Here is a 15,221-nt window from a genome sequence, read left to right as displayed (position 1 = left end):
GAGCTGTCAAGACATGTACTCCACTACACCCCTGAAGGTGTGCTTTGCACCAAGATCCTTTAAGTCCTCTAAGTTGTGAGGTGTGGCTTCCATGGATTGGACTTGTTTGTCCAGCACATCCCAATGATGTTCAACTGGATTGACGTCTAGGAGGCAGCCTCGTTGTTGTGTTCCTCAAACCATTCCTGAACTATTTTTTCTTTGTGGCAAGGGCAGGTTATCCTGCTGAAAGAGGCCACAGCCGTCAGGGAATCATGAAGGGTTTGTATTGTCCGCAACACTGCTTAGATAGGTAGCACATGTACGTGACCCTTTCGTGACTGAAAATCAAGAACACCCCAAAACAGCTGCACTATAGGAGATGCTCTCACCCAGTCCTCTCATCACAATCTGGACCTTTTCAAACTCACTCAAATACTTGCGCTTGCACATTTTTCCTGCATCCAACACATCAACTTGTTCTTTAATAGATCCCATCTACTGACAGGTGCCATGATGAAAAGATAATGAGTGTTATTCACATCTCCTTTTTAGTGGTCTCGATGTTATACCTGATCTGTGTTGATATTACACACCATCCTCAGAAGAATTATTGTTTAGTTAAAATTATAAGGTTGTAAGGGTTTTTTTTTTTTTTTTTCTCGTCAACTTTAATTTTTTTAATGGATTTTAATGGATTGTTGACTTGCCCCCTGTGTACACCCTCTGTACATAATTAATTCTAAACTTTTCGAGCTATCATGTTTACATACAGGACAGAACAACCGTTTATGCACGCAACATAAACATAAAACATAAACTCCTCAAGACTTTTTCATTTTAAATGAAGTTTTTAAATGCTAAATGTTAGCTTGTAGTGTGTTAATGTTATTATTTAGTTACATTCACAGTGAAAAGAGACTGGAATTACACATTAACGCCAACGGTCTTTTTCCCACCTGGTATATTTCTTGAACATTCAGTCACTGGTTGTATGTTTAGATAAAACCAGTTTTGGCAGCTTATGAATCATAATTGTTTAGGGAGTGACTTCTATCGACCTATGCATGGTTGCATAACATTCAAATCAACATTAGCTACTGAACCAATAGTTGTGTCTGAAAAACTGAAACCTGTATGGTCTGAAGTTGCACACTGGAGAACTATGACAAGGCATCTAATTGGTATCAACATACAGTAGAACTGGAAATTGAACTTCTCACTTTCCTTTTTCAATCTTGTAAGTATAATAAAATGTACAGTACTTTTAAAAAAAAGGACTGTAACAGTGTTCAATAATGATATTTTCTAAAATAATTCCATTACTTTGTTGACTGATTCTCAAAAAATGTTCAGTTGGTGATTGCAATTCATGAGAGCCTTACTTTGATGTGTCAGTAATTATTAGTTTGTCAACTTTTCACTCAATGGCAAGGCGACCTTGAGCCAACTCAATGAAAATCTGAGTAAAAATCCATAATTTACACCTCGTGCTTTTGTAAACAGCACACGAGTCAGACAGGTCTCGCAGACTGCATCACAAGTGCACAAAAGACAAAATCACAGTGACATACAGGTATCATCTGAATACATATTTATTAGATAAATATTAGGTTGTCACATCATCTAACTACATACAGTTCTGCAAGACTAAAAATCACAATTAGTTCCTTTATTTTCTCACCAGTTTAGAATATGAAATGATTGTACATACAATGTACAAACAGAGAGACAATGGCCACATTGCATGAATCACCTTAGGTTGTATAATTTTTCCAACTGTTCATGATATCAAAAATTGTACAAACTATGGATTGGTTACAATCTTCTGGACCCGTCCCTCCCACCGTGCTTCTCCCTCATCTCCGAGCAGTTTTCTTTGTAACCGTTTTTTTTTTTTATTGTTTGTTTTGCTTTATGTATTTTTTAATTTTTTAAATGTATTTGTTTTTTAAGTTTTTAGCTTTAGCACCTCAGAGTATGCAGGTGACAGACTAGAACATTTAGGCTAAATATTACATGTAAAACATTGCTGTCCCAGTTCCCATAACAAAAGAGGTGAAAGTATAATACAGAGTGGGAACAAAATGCTGAGCGATACCCACAGACACTAACTAACAAGTTTCATTTTCCATATTCAGCCACTTCCAGTAGAGGGGTTGCAAGCTTTTTATTATTCTGAAGAAACAATGCACATTCCCAGGGAAAATGAATACATTTCTGTTCACATGTCTCTATATTAATTTACATATATACAGGCATCCTTGGGATGTTTGACCTGGTCTTAAAATCCTTTCCAGGTCAAACTAGCGAACGTGCCCTTCCTTTTTGTTTTTTTGTTTTTAAATTTTTAAATTTTTTATTAACTCGTTTTCTTTTTTCAACTGTTTTTTCTTTTAAAACAACATCCCCCCCCAGAGAAATGTCCCTTTATTGTGATTGTGCAACTACAAATTAGGGGTGCTGCCTTTTTCACCAATTTGAAAAGAAGAAGAAAAAGACTGAAATGATAAAGACTTCCGTGGGATTGTTTAAAAGTTTCAATTCAGATCGCGAAGAATGAAAACACACCAGTGAACTGTTGAAAGCACAGACTTTTGATTTGATGTTTCCTTGTGACTAAAATATGAAACAAGTTAGGGCTCTGAATAGGAAAAAACAAATTCCTTTTATAACATTTAAAAATAATGCGTACATGAAATCAGGATGGTCGATTCAGCACAATGCTACAATTGAAAGAAATTGGATTTCTAGCCTTACAGATTAATAAGAAAACCAGTACAAAATAATTTACCAAGAACAAAGGGGATAAAAATGTATATGGTCTCATGCTTTTTTAAAAAAGCCAAATTTTTTCTATAACAAAAATATAAACAATATCATGAATTTCTTTAAAATATGGTTGTGATATATCTTTAAAATACCACTGACAATTAGCAACAATTATGATATTCACATAGCTCACTAATTACACTGAAAGCCAGCTGACACCACATAATTCGAAACCCATTACTGTTCAGCATCACTGACAAAGGTCAACATAAATTCATGAGCAGACAACATTGATCATTTTGAATCAATACATCGTAGCATGAGGGAAAATATTGCTTTGAACTGAGTGCAACGTCTGAAAACTGAAACGATGATACACAAGCACTTTGAGCTGATGCAAGGAAGGGGACAACGAATATTAGGACATGAACAGGTGGGAAAGCGACTCGGGGGAAACGACGATGACCTGCGATAGCTTATGAAATGCTTGGGCTGGCTACGCCCCGGCGTGGAGACGAGACAGCCGTATGCTGGTTTGGGAGCATATGTGGTTAAGTTGGACGACTAATGATCGAAGGACAAACATTATCAAGATGATACAAAAATATTCACAATGATATTTACAGTACGATAGCATTTCTTAAAAAATAATACATTTGCATACAGAACAGCACTCTTTTTTTAACATTAAAATGAAAACAAATGTGGCAAAAAGAAAGAAATCTGCACCAATACTGCTTTGAAAACCACTTCTTGAACAGCAGTGATGGATAAACTGTCCTCTCCTTTATCTTTAAAACCAATATTACATCCAATCACACTGACACACACACACTCACACACTTTCAGTCTTTACAGGACCAAGCAAGCACAAACATTTCCATTCTCATCCCTCTAACTTTGGTGATGTTGAGCAGTTTCCCAAAAGGTTTATGTATAGTTTAATTGTGCAGCAACAATAAAAAAAACATAATAAACATAACACAGTATATGCAGCAAATACATGATAAATGTACTGCTGACATCAACATCATCCCTTCAATGTTAGTGTTAAATAAAATCATACTAAACCTGACAGAAAATCATAAAACAAGCAAACAAACAAGGTCTGTGGAAACAGCAACTGATAAAAACCACACTATCTTTTGTTATCACCACTTGGAACAGCACTAGACAAGGGCTTGGCACACATGCACTTTGTAGATTACTTAAACAACATCATTTAACCGGGAAGAGAGATGTAATTCAGTAAAACTCCTGACAAGAGAAACACGATGGCTCATGCAGAGCTGATGGAAGGAGTTGTAGCAGGAAGCGACAAAGCAGGAGCGTCACAGGAACCCAAACCTCGCACGTTGTACCTTACGTTTCCAATGAAATCCCTTCTTTGTACAGGGGACAATAACTTTACAATATGTAGATGGACAGATATGCTACTCTGTTATGAATGTTGTTTGGTGTAATTGGGGCAATTTTTTTCATTTTCTGCTGTCGAAACCAAAAAGGAGGGACATCTATGTGTTTAAAAAATAGCACAATCGTAGACAAAGTGGATGCCGATCAGTCCCAAAAATATTTTTTAAAATCTTGGCAGAGGAGCTTAAATTTGTTTTAGAAAAAACATTTTGTCAAAGATGGACACGTTGATCTTATTTTTTGTTTCTTTTTGGAAAGGCTGATTTTTGTGTTTTTGCGTTGTCAGAATCTCTTGTGCTTTTAAATGATGTGTGGTGGACAAAAAAGTGCGACTAACCAGACCAGTCAGGGAATGGAGCTGCGACACCAGGAAGCTGTGGCCTCTCAGATTGGAATAAGATAAGACGCACTGGCCAGATAGCGCAGGTTTTTTCAGTTATTTTTCTGTTTTTTTTTACAGTGAATTCCTTTTTCTTCAGAAAAGGAAACAAAACACGAATAAAAAAAATGCTACAACGCGTTCCTAATAAGCACACATACACATGTGTGTGACATTTAAAAAAAAAGAAAATCAACTGAGTATAGCTGCACAGTTCAAAGTTATCACCTCTGGGTGAGAGGGCAGGGAAAACCCTTGCCGTGTCTTTGAGTTGTAACCTCTTTCAGTCAATCTGTGCTGGCGAATGAAAGTTGTACAAGAGGAAGAAGAGAAAGGGAGTGCATCTTTGTGTTTATCAAGTACTGAGTGACCGCCTTGGGATCTCAGGGAAACTGCAGCAGTCAGTGATTATATGTTTCTGAATCGCCTCAGTTGTTTTCAAAGAGCGATAGAAGGTCATCGTTGCTATTGCTGGGGAGGTCTGGGGGATCCAGGTAGGACAACAGTTCATCTGGGTTAGCGAGCTCTGGAAGAAGCTGTATGGTAGAAGGAAGGACAACAAAAATTTGCTATGTAAGTATTCAAGGAATCTCCTTGCATCAACTGTTAAATATGTCAGATTACAGATGTGAAGATTCTGATTGTTTCAGAGGACTTACGTCTAAGGACGGCTCAGGCATGTCTGACCCTGCTTGGCTGTCCAAACTGCTGGAGGGGTTGAAGGCCAGGTCGCTGTGAGGGTGGTTGTTGGGGCCGGGCTGCTGTTGTTGTTGCTGTTGTTGCTGCTGTTGTTGAGGAGGTGGAGCTTGTCGTGAGGGCTGAGGAGGCCCGCTGTGGTGTAGCTGCTGCCCTGATTGGCTCCCAGGGTGTGGAGACGCGTGTAAACTCTGCTGCAGTGGACCATGCGGTTGGTCATTGCCAACAGAATGAGGTATCTGTAGAGAAAGAGAGGGGGAATAATTCAGAATAGCCATATACGTCTTTCAACCTGTTTCATTTTGTGACTGCTAACAACCTCCAACAAACACTTTAAATATAAAGCTAAAGCCATAATTTGGCTAGCTCAGCTAGCTTGGCTAAATTTATGAATATGTAAGTTATATGGAAGTGGAGCCAATTATTGGTAAGTTTAGTTATTCTGACTCAAGTTGCATATTTAATTTAGCTGTAGCCAGTAACTGTTTTTTATGCTAAGCTATGCTAACTGGTTGCTGCCAGTATTTTCCCACTTTTATAGTTAGTCTATATACAAAGTAAAGCAAAAGGTATACATTATGTAACAAAATACAAAATATGACAGAGTCAGTATATTAGGAATTGTTGGTAAACTCACTGTGTCAGGCATATTGTGGGACAGTGGCTTGTCTTGTGCCATCAGGTTGTTGGGCATGTCAGGTGGGTGAGACAGCTGGGGACCATGCATGAAGTCATTCATTGACGTACCACCAGGGGTCCCGTGAGGGAAATCAAAGTTCCCATGGCTCTGGTAACTGTTGCCTAGACACAGACAGAATATGTTTAAAATTTTTTGTTGTTGCTCTGCTTTGTTTGCATAATTCTGGGTGCTACTGTACTTTTTGTACGTTTGAGCTACCTTGGCTTCCGTATTCGCTGTTATTGCCTCCTTGCCCAGAAGGAAGCGATGGGTATGGTGAGGGTCCGGGGCCAAGCTGAGCTATCATCTCCATCACATTAGGCATGATCATCTGGCTGGGACTCATCGTCTTAAACCTCTTTGCCAGTGGTCCATCTGGATCTTCTTTTATGTGAATTTCTGATTTTATAGCCACCGGCCGCCAACTACACGTCGGGTCAATTGTCACTTCCTCAAACTCAGAGCTGATAAAATGTAGATGAAATCAAATAGTTAAGTTAAAAGAAAAATACATATGCATATAAGATTGCACTGATGTTCCTATTTCTGCTTACTTTTGAATAGCATTCAGGATTCCCCACATGTACTGGTCCACCTCGAGTCCTTCTAACAACGCAGTTTTACTGAGGAAAAAAGAGAAATAGTATTTAAGAAAAAGTCATCTAAATAAGGCAAGTGCATGTACTCCTTAGCATTTTAACTCCTTAGACATACTTGCATACAGGACATCGCCATGTTCCCCGCTCACAGTTCAGTTGTAAATATGATTCCAAATCAAAACACTGCAAGAACAAGAAAATAGATTTTTTGAATGTATATTTCTATTTGTTTGTCACTTTTACTGTGATGGTGTATCCTTGAAGTCTTACCTGAACATGTTTGCAGTCATGCCCTCTTGCTGGAAGCTGTATTCGCCGGAAGGTGATTGGACATTTGAGCGAAACCTTGATGGCTGTCTGCTCCACGCCATCCTCCCCGTTTAATGTGGTATTGCCCGACGACGCTGCCACGCTACTGAAGTTCCTCTTTACTGTGAGGCAGGAGAAGAAACACAGTGAGTAAACAAGTACAGAGCAATGAGGACATAAGGGTGCAAAATGAATGTGAATACCTTTGGTGATGCAGTGCTCTGCAGGCAGAAGCCTCTTCTTCAGTAAGCCTTGGAGGACAGAGCGAACTGAGGGCCGATGGACCAGTTGTAGCACAAACAAGTGCGACTGGGGGGAAAAAACATCTAAGTGACTATCAAAGACATTCTCCTAAGGTGTATCTGTTTTATCCATTCTTTACTGTTTGATCAGTTGTGGAAAAAAAAAAGGAGACATGACAGATCCCTTTTGTTATTTTCTTTCTTTTAGCATTAAATATCATCTGATGGGAAACATTTTGCATTTGACTTGAGTGGATTTGTATGAACCTGTTTATTTTTTTCATTAGCTCTGGAAATGTGTGTACTCACACAGCAGCAGGCAGTGACTGTGATCTGGATCGTGTTCCTTCCAGGCTGGCATACATGTTTCAAGTGCAGGGGTTTGTGGGAGGTCTTGTTGTCTCCCCGCTCGATTGTGAGCGGCGTGGCGTTGACGCTGACTTGGACAGATGCCGGCCAGTTCGTGTTCATCTGACGGTCTTCGTGGTGGTAGCACTTAAACTGCAGCTCCAGGTCCGACCTGCACAGATAAAATATAAAGCGGTTACAGTTATGGAGGGTTACTGTATGCAATACATGAGTTAGAATAACGGGAATTCATTCTCACACATTAACAGGGAAATTTTTTGAGGTAATATATAACATTAATTGGATGCTAAACTTAGGATATAATCTCAGCTTGGCAGCAGGAGAAATCCTCATATCAGGACTTTTGACTTGAATTGACTTTTACTTAAGATAGTGATGAAGGAAATTGCAATACTCCAGAAAATTCTGAAAATTAATGCCTTAATGATCCTTACTTGTCACGTTCCTGGGAAAAGGGTTGTTTTTTTTTTTAATCTAATGTTCTTGGCTACTAATGAAAATCAATAAGAGAATATTTACAGCCTAAAAGACCCATATAACTGTTAAAGTGGATGGGGGAAAAAAGCAGTAGCACATAAATATGCGTTACCTCCACATGAGTGTCTGGTGTACAGAGGGCCGTAAATGGAAGACGTGGTTGCTGACAGCCAGGTTATGTTCTAGCCTGAAGGGCTCTAGGACTACTCCATCCCGCACTGGGAACGTCAGACGCAGTTCCTCGTTGTGGCTTGCTGTTTTTGGAGATAAGAACCAACCTTAAATCACAGACTTAAAAAAAAGTTTAAAACGCTTGAACTTACTGTTCATTGATTAATTACTGACCTGGTGGGGGAGGGAGTGCGGTGATATTTGGTTTAATGTCAGGAGGGAAGGGTGGCTTCACATCCTGGTTTGGCGACAGGTACGGCGGGATGTTACTTCCTGGTGTCATTGGAGGAGTAGGGTTCCCTGGCACAGGCGAGTGAGGGTAGTTCCCCACTGGCCTTGGAGGCTATATAAAACACAAATTGAGTTGTAAATCAACTACTTAAATCACTAAAGAGTACATTCAAGTATAATGTAATTTTAAATTTTAATAAACTGGTACCAAAGTAGACTTACCCCATTCATATTTCCCTGGTTGTACTGATATCCACTCCCAGAGAAGTTATTTGTTTGGCCATTGAAAGGTGGCTCTTGCTGTGATTTTAATTAAACAAATAATTTGTCAAATTTACACCATTATTAGCTAAAAAAAATGTCAGTGAGACTTTGATAAAACTGCATATACAATATGAAATACACCATCACATTTTTATTGAATAGCTTTAACACTGCACCTTATAGTACTGGCCTATGGCACCACTGGGTGGTGGGTATTGGCCTTGCAGCTGCTGTCCTGGCATCCTCGGGCCAGGGTAGTTGGGGGATGGCAGCGGCCTGGAGGCATTTGGTGTGGGATATTGGCCCTGCTGGTTAGGGAACTGGTTGTTTGGTCCATACTGCTGCCCACCATAGTTTGGCTGTGGAATCAGTGACCGGGACATACATTCAGCATATAGCAACGGAGCTACATATTTAAGGTGACACTGTTGAATCCACTCACCTCCCCTGGGTACGGTCTTTTTATGCCTTGCATACCCATGCCCTGAGCCCGAGGACCTGCATAGCCTTGCTGAGGCATTCTTTGACCGTGTGCCCCAAAAGGCCCCATGCCTTGGCCCCTGGGTTGGTTCATTCCCATTGGAGGCCCGCTCATGTTGGATGCATTCATGCCTGTGCCCATGTTTCCAGGAAGGGATGGAGGGCCGCGGGGTCCTGGCTGGTTCATGAACTGACTGTTGTATGCCTGATTTGGCCCCATCTGGAAAGAGGAACTCATCTGAAAGACAAAAAGAATTTGATCAACCACCTCAGACTTGACTGTCAATATTACGCAGTTTCTGTTGAATCAAAAGATTTTATAGATAACAAACAAACAAACAAAAAAACTCCACCAGAAAGAAACAAAATGGTATCAACATCTGAGAAACAGTTTGTTTGCTTCTGTTGCAAATAAATGTGGTACTCCAGCTTGCTATTGTTAGCATTAAAGGGATAGAGCCAAAAGTCAAAGTTGATGAATTCTAAGTACCGTAGTCTCACACGTGCACAAAAGGCAACAGTTTATGCTATCAGTTTGTGCGTCATCCTACCGGTCCATATTGGTTCATGTCCTTATTCTGGGTTTCCTGCAGGGCAGCTACAGTTGCTGTTGCAGTGGCAGTTGCGGTGGCAGCAGCAGCAGCAACTGCAGCTGCGGCGGCAGCAGCGGCAGGCTGGGTGAAGTCAGAGGGAGGACGGGAGTGCGGAGGGATGCCCATTCCACCTGGTCCAGGATTCGGCCCTCCAGGGTAACTATAAGAATAAGCAAAAAGATATTAAAGAAGTTCTAGAGAAGAGAATTAATTAAAGTAATTGTCTGAATTAGTTCTTTAAGCATTTTTAATCACTCCAGTGACCATCAGCAATCCATCTACTGGTTACTTACTTGCCACCAAAGCCTCCTCCTCCAGGGTAGTTTGGTCGACCGTACATCCCCTGCTGCATATAGGCCGGGTTTGAGTTGCCTTTGTTGGGGAACTGCTGCTGCGGACCGGGGAACTGAGGAGAGTTCATACCTGGAGTGTTACCAGACATACCCGAGGCCATAGGGTTACCACCAGGGTTCATGGGATTGTTACTGTTGGCCATGGGATTCCCCAACACCTGTTACACATTAGGAATAGAGGGAAAAACACATGTAAATGTTTCACTGATTTCAGATGAGGTTCAATTCAGAATACCACTGCCAAATACACAAATCTGCAGGTGGTATTATTACAGCTATTAAATATAAAGACTTGGAACAGGCACATTTTTACTCTCAAGCAAAAAGGGGATCTCACCTGGCTCTGGGAAGTGTTGGTCACACCCCACACAGTGGTCACCACAGACACTGAACCAGGAGGCTGGTTGGTGTTTTGCTGCCAGGGAACTGAGTCATAGGGAAAAGACCCATCTCTGCAGGGAATAGAAAACACATTTCACTTAAGCAAAACAAAATGGTTTGCCAAGCAGCACAAGTATTTACAGTATAGTTCTAGTAAGTATGTTTGCAACTGCTGAAAGACAGGAAAAGGCAAGTTATGTGGTTAAGCTTAAAAAAATATGAATGCGTCTTTTTCTTCTTCTTCTTGAAAGGCAAATGGTTGAGTTACTGTTTGCCACTATTGACTGTGCTAAATGCAGTTTGTCTGGCAGTTTGTCTAGCCACTGATCCATAAGGAACAACGGGCCTCACACAGAGAGGAAGGGCTTTCCCCAAGGGCCCAGTCTGTCTGTTCGCATACCCAACACACACAAACACATCTCACACACAAGCCAAAAAGCACAGCAGTGAACACTGACCCATGTGAGAGGCTGGGCTTCATGGAACTCATGGGGGGCTGCATGGGCACTTTTCCTGGAGGCTCGTTCTGCCTGTTCTTCTGGTGACGGAGGAGGAGGAGGCGTCCAAGCTCCTCACACCACGAGGAGAGGAGGGCTGGAAAGAGAGCAGAGTACATAAGTACTATTGGAGACCTGTTAGAAATAACTACAGAGGTACCACCCTACTATTGCAAGCACTTAAGAACAAAAAAAGCAAAACACTTCTGAGCAAAAGTTCATGTTAAAAATCCAAAAAGCAATGGCCTGACTGGAAAAAAGTGCACAAAAATAAATATGCATTGTACCCTATGGCACAACTGTGGAGCTATATTCTGTGCAAGGTACCTGCAAAATGGAACAAGCAAACAGTATGTAACAGTGCAACAACATTAAACACAAAGACATCCTATCATTCATGAGATGTGAAAAACAATGTTTGCTCAAGAGTGATATGTTTACAGGTTGTTATGATTTATTTATTTAGTAAATAAATTATTTATTTCAAAATTAGGGCGGTTTATTTTCTGGCACTTGTAGTTAGTGAATAAGCATATTTCATGTGAGGGAAAACAGGAGTGTTTGGGGGAAATGCACTAAACAGCTTATATTCATACCTCACACAAGTGCACACTGGGGCCATTGATTTATATCAACTGTGCTTATATTTACGCTAATACTCACATAACCACACCTAAATGTCATTGCATAAATAGCCATGTGCGACCCACATGCACAGGCTCTGCTATTTAAAATATTTTTATCCTGTTACTTTTTGTTCAGTTTAATTTAGTTTGAAAAGTCTACCCGTGGACAGAAATTTCTAAATCATGATTGTGTTTGTTCTAAGAAATGTTGGAACATTTTAAGAGCCCAAAGCCTGTACCTTTAAGCTGCAATATAAAGGATCAGCCTAAATCCTGCATGCCACTGTAGCTCATGGCCACTAGGGTTCACTCTGGGCCTGCAAATGAATTCCAGTCCTTCCCTTCTCCCCACCTACCTACCACTTGGTTAGGTAGCTACCACAGAGTGCGTTTGATCGAATCATATGCTTTTCATCTGCAGTGCATGTGTTTGTACTGTGCCAACTACAAAAGACTCACTTTTCCCTTTTCTCTCCCTCTCACTTCCTCTGCCTCCTTCTAGCCTCTCTCTGTGGCTGTCTGAGGAGAAAGGGAATGTGGATTCAATCAAAGAGCAGGGCAGCCACCTCCTCTTATGATTCACAGCACTTCTAGGCTGAGTAAGGAGCGGGAGGGGTGGGTGAATCAGAGTGCTTGGTGATTTCAGCTGCGGTTCGCGCAAAAAAGCCACGTCAATATGACAGCAGACAGTGCGCGCTGTCCTCGCAGGCAGATGCACCCTGCTGCCACATGCAAGGGTGGGCTGCCACATATTACACGCACACACACACACACATACAGATGCAGACACACAAGGGAGAAACAACCGAGATTAAAAATAAAGAAAATACAGAAGGCTGAATGAATCAGCGAGAGAGGAGACATCAGTCTAATGGGGCTGATAGGAAGGAGGAACAAACAAAAGCTTCTGACTCCCATCACAAACATGGCAACCCAGACATCTGACCACACATGGCTGCTTGCAAACCATACAAGCTTACCAGCACACTCAGACAAGGAAAGAAACAGCACGAGCTTATAATAACACACACACACACAGGCGTAAAATAAATAGGACACAAGATGTCCTCTGAGTGTGGCGAATTTTCCGAGGACAAAACTGAGTTTCTGCTTCGACACACAAACACACACCTTCTCCTCTCAGAGCACTGCACCCCAAAAGGCACCTCCTATCCTTTCATTTGAACACTGAGCACACCAGCCTCACTCTGTGTAAAGATGAGGGCTGGAATACAAAAGACATGTACAGATGGTGCCAGCAGTCTCCTTGCTTCTCCCTCTCCTCTCCCTCCCACTCCTTTAAAAGCAGCACGGGGCTCAGGCACAGAGGCAGCTGGGTTTTTCCTCTTTCCCACCCGCTCACGCTCCCTCTCTTTTTCTCTCCTCCTCCTCCCCCTCCTCTTCTTGGCAAGGCAGGTGCCAGGAGACAGGCTGTGCTGTTCCTCCAGAGAATTGATCTGACTTTACCACGGCTGTGCTTTAGTTGACGGAAAAGGCCGCTCAGGTGCACTTTCTGCTAAAAGCATCACGCTCAAAGGTAAAGGCGCAGATTCCTGAGTTACTTTTAATTTGATAAAAACCGGATCCAAGTGTGGCTAATAGGTTTACGGGTTTCACATCTATGTTAGTACGTCCTGCAGTGTTTTTAACAGCACCCTCCCTCTCCTCAGACCCCCTTCTGATGGAGAGAGTTTTCAATTCAAGGGCCTGGCGACCAGCCAGCATGTTACAGCTCAATTAGGTCCCATTATTCTCTTCCAACAAGGGGTAACTTGCACTTCTTCTATGTTGATAAACATGTCTCCACAATTTATCCCATAGCTGTGCCACTGTGGGGCCGTCTGGGTAAGCAGACAGCGTCCCTGTTTCACGCCGACATCAACAGCCGCAGGACATAAACAACAACCGTGTGGAACATAGCAGAAAGATGACAATACATCGGCTATCTGAGAGAAACAGGAAAAAAAAAGAGAGAGAGAGAAAAGGAATCACAAGTGTTGCCACTTAAAGAATTATTCTACCCCATCATTAGATAAAGGGCTTATCTCTGCACAAAATTACCACCTCCACTAAGCACCAACCGGTTTAAAGGAGAAGCCCTGTCATTGACTCAGAGGATAAACTTCAGGTTTCAGATGACGGGAGGAGGAACAGCCAACTCGTTTCTCTTCAGTCGCTCCCTCCTACTCGTCCTACACCCAAACACGGCTCAGGACAGTGCAGATGAGGAACACAAAAGGATTACTGTTTCTCCTCTCCACTCCTCCCACAGACGGCCCTTCAATAGACTCATCTGTCTCTCTGAGAAGAGCCAAATCTGGAGATAATTGTCTCAGGTGTTGCACTTCCAAATCTCAAAGACCATTCTGGAGTGAATCAAACTGGCATTTTGTGCTAGAGAGCATCCTTCTGCCATGTTTACATTGGTCTCCCTGGCGGCAATGAGTCTCTGCCTTCCATAAGGAGACAAGGCTATCCTGTTTGCCTCGTAGATGGTCCCAGGGGCCCAGCTGAGTCTGAGCCGTATTGATATTCTGGTGCTCAGCTGCCCAGCCTGATGGTCAACCATGGCGAAGGGTGGTAAACGCATCTGCTGGGACTAGATGGGTGGTTCAGTGATTGGGTCTGCAGCTTCCAGCTTCACTTGCTGTCATAAAGCCCCAGGGAGACATGACAAATGACATGGACTGCATCCCTGACAGTTATTCAATGCTCTATCCAATGATAGCCTAATGCTCCCCCAACCTTCCATCCATGGCCCATGCAGACACGAGGCAGAGAGATAAACTGTGCTGATTAAACACTCTGATTTGGGCTCTGCCGTGCTCTCCCGAAAACAAAGAGCTTTTAATAAAAGGTCAGTTAACCCAGATTGCAACATTAATATTTTTGTCATTTGACTGCAAAGTTAGATGTTCATCTTTCGAGATATCTGTATGGAGGTTGATAGAATTTATTTTGTGCTGTTAAAAGATTCTTAAAATTTTGCTCATTTCTAAGAGTTTCATGTATCAGTTTGCTGTAGGCAACAAGGCAGCTATATAGGCATGTGTTAAAAAAATGACAGTGACTACCATATACTGTTATGTAGGCCAAGTGGCTGCACTGTAGTACCTTAACATGTGACTATCAGTGCTAGAGAGATCTCAATTAAAATTTCAATTGCAAGGTTGTGTGTAAAGTTATTTGCTTTTTGGGACATTAGCTTATTTTTAAGGTCTACTTTCTTTCTGCACTAACAAGGTAATTAAACAAAATATTCTAACACAGTTAAACCAATAAAGGTCGGTTATTTAGTGAGTTAGCTTGCTGCTAACCAAGCTAGCCAGCATTACCTTCTAATCTCAGTTTAGTAAACCGTATTGATTTTACACAGTACATGTGCACGTGCAGTCCTTTTACACCACAAGGCATTTTCCCATTCACACACGTGTATACAGCACATTATTCTATGCATCAGAAGCAATTTGGAGTCCAGCAGCTTACTCAAGGACACACTGACATGCAGACTGGAGGATTCAGACATTGAAACGTCATCTTTCCACTTGCACAGCTGCCCCACTGTAGCCACCACAGTGGTGATGCCCATGCCCAACATACCATGGACTCATCTATAAATACAACACAGACCAATCAATTTACAAAATCTGGAAATAAACTCGGCAGATGTTCCTGTGTCAATATCATTCATCCAGTAAAATCATCCCC

The 15,221-nt window shown here is 41.7% G+C and overlaps 1 protein-coding gene across 5 annotated transcripts in view; it reads right to left on the bottom strand.

Moving 5' to 3' along the window:
• Positions 1 to 4,335: 4,335 nt before the first annotated feature.
• LOC113028385 (zinc finger MIZ domain-containing protein 1-like) overlaps positions 4,336 to 15,221 on the bottom strand; it is a 108,382-nt gene continuing 97,496 nt past the window's right edge. For all 5 annotated transcript variants that reach the window (XM_080305452.1, XM_080305453.1, XM_080305454.1 and 2 more), the window contains 18 exons: positions 10,849 to 10,984; positions 10,347 to 10,461; positions 9,950 to 10,167; positions 9,615 to 9,816; positions 9,026 to 9,301; positions 8,760 to 8,942; positions 8,542 to 8,619; positions 8,263 to 8,431; positions 8,030 to 8,171; positions 7,381 to 7,591; positions 7,033 to 7,138; positions 6,791 to 6,951; positions 6,636 to 6,703; positions 6,476 to 6,544; positions 6,141 to 6,385; positions 5,880 to 6,043; positions 5,206 to 5,481; positions 4,336 to 5,082 (listed from right to left, as the gene is read on the bottom strand). In XM_080305452.1, the coding sequence (XP_080161578.1) occupies positions 4,975 to 5,082; positions 5,206 to 5,481; positions 5,880 to 6,043; positions 6,141 to 6,385; positions 6,476 to 6,544; positions 6,636 to 6,703; positions 6,791 to 6,951; positions 7,033 to 7,138; positions 7,381 to 7,591; positions 8,030 to 8,171; positions 8,263 to 8,431; positions 8,542 to 8,619; positions 8,760 to 8,942; positions 9,026 to 9,301; positions 9,615 to 9,816; positions 9,950 to 10,167; positions 10,347 to 10,461; positions 10,849 to 10,984 (2,927 nt within the window). In that variant the 3' untranslated portion in view covers positions 4,336 to 4,974. The remainder of the gene's footprint in view (positions 5,083 to 5,205; positions 5,482 to 5,879; positions 6,044 to 6,140; positions 6,386 to 6,475; positions 6,545 to 6,635; positions 6,704 to 6,790; positions 6,952 to 7,032; positions 7,139 to 7,380; positions 7,592 to 8,029; positions 8,172 to 8,262; positions 8,432 to 8,541; positions 8,620 to 8,759; positions 8,943 to 9,025; positions 9,302 to 9,614; positions 9,817 to 9,949; positions 10,168 to 10,346; positions 10,462 to 10,848; positions 10,985 to 15,221) is intronic.

This window comes from Astatotilapia calliptera, chromosome 8 (genome assembly GCF_964374335.1).
Source record: "Astatotilapia calliptera chromosome 8, fAstCal68.1, whole genome shotgun sequence".
Lineage (NCBI taxonomy): Eukaryota > Metazoa > Chordata > Actinopteri > Cichliformes > Cichlidae > Astatotilapia > Astatotilapia calliptera.
The sequence above is the reverse complement of the archived record's forward strand: the minus strand, read 5'-3'. Positions and strand labels throughout refer to the sequence as shown.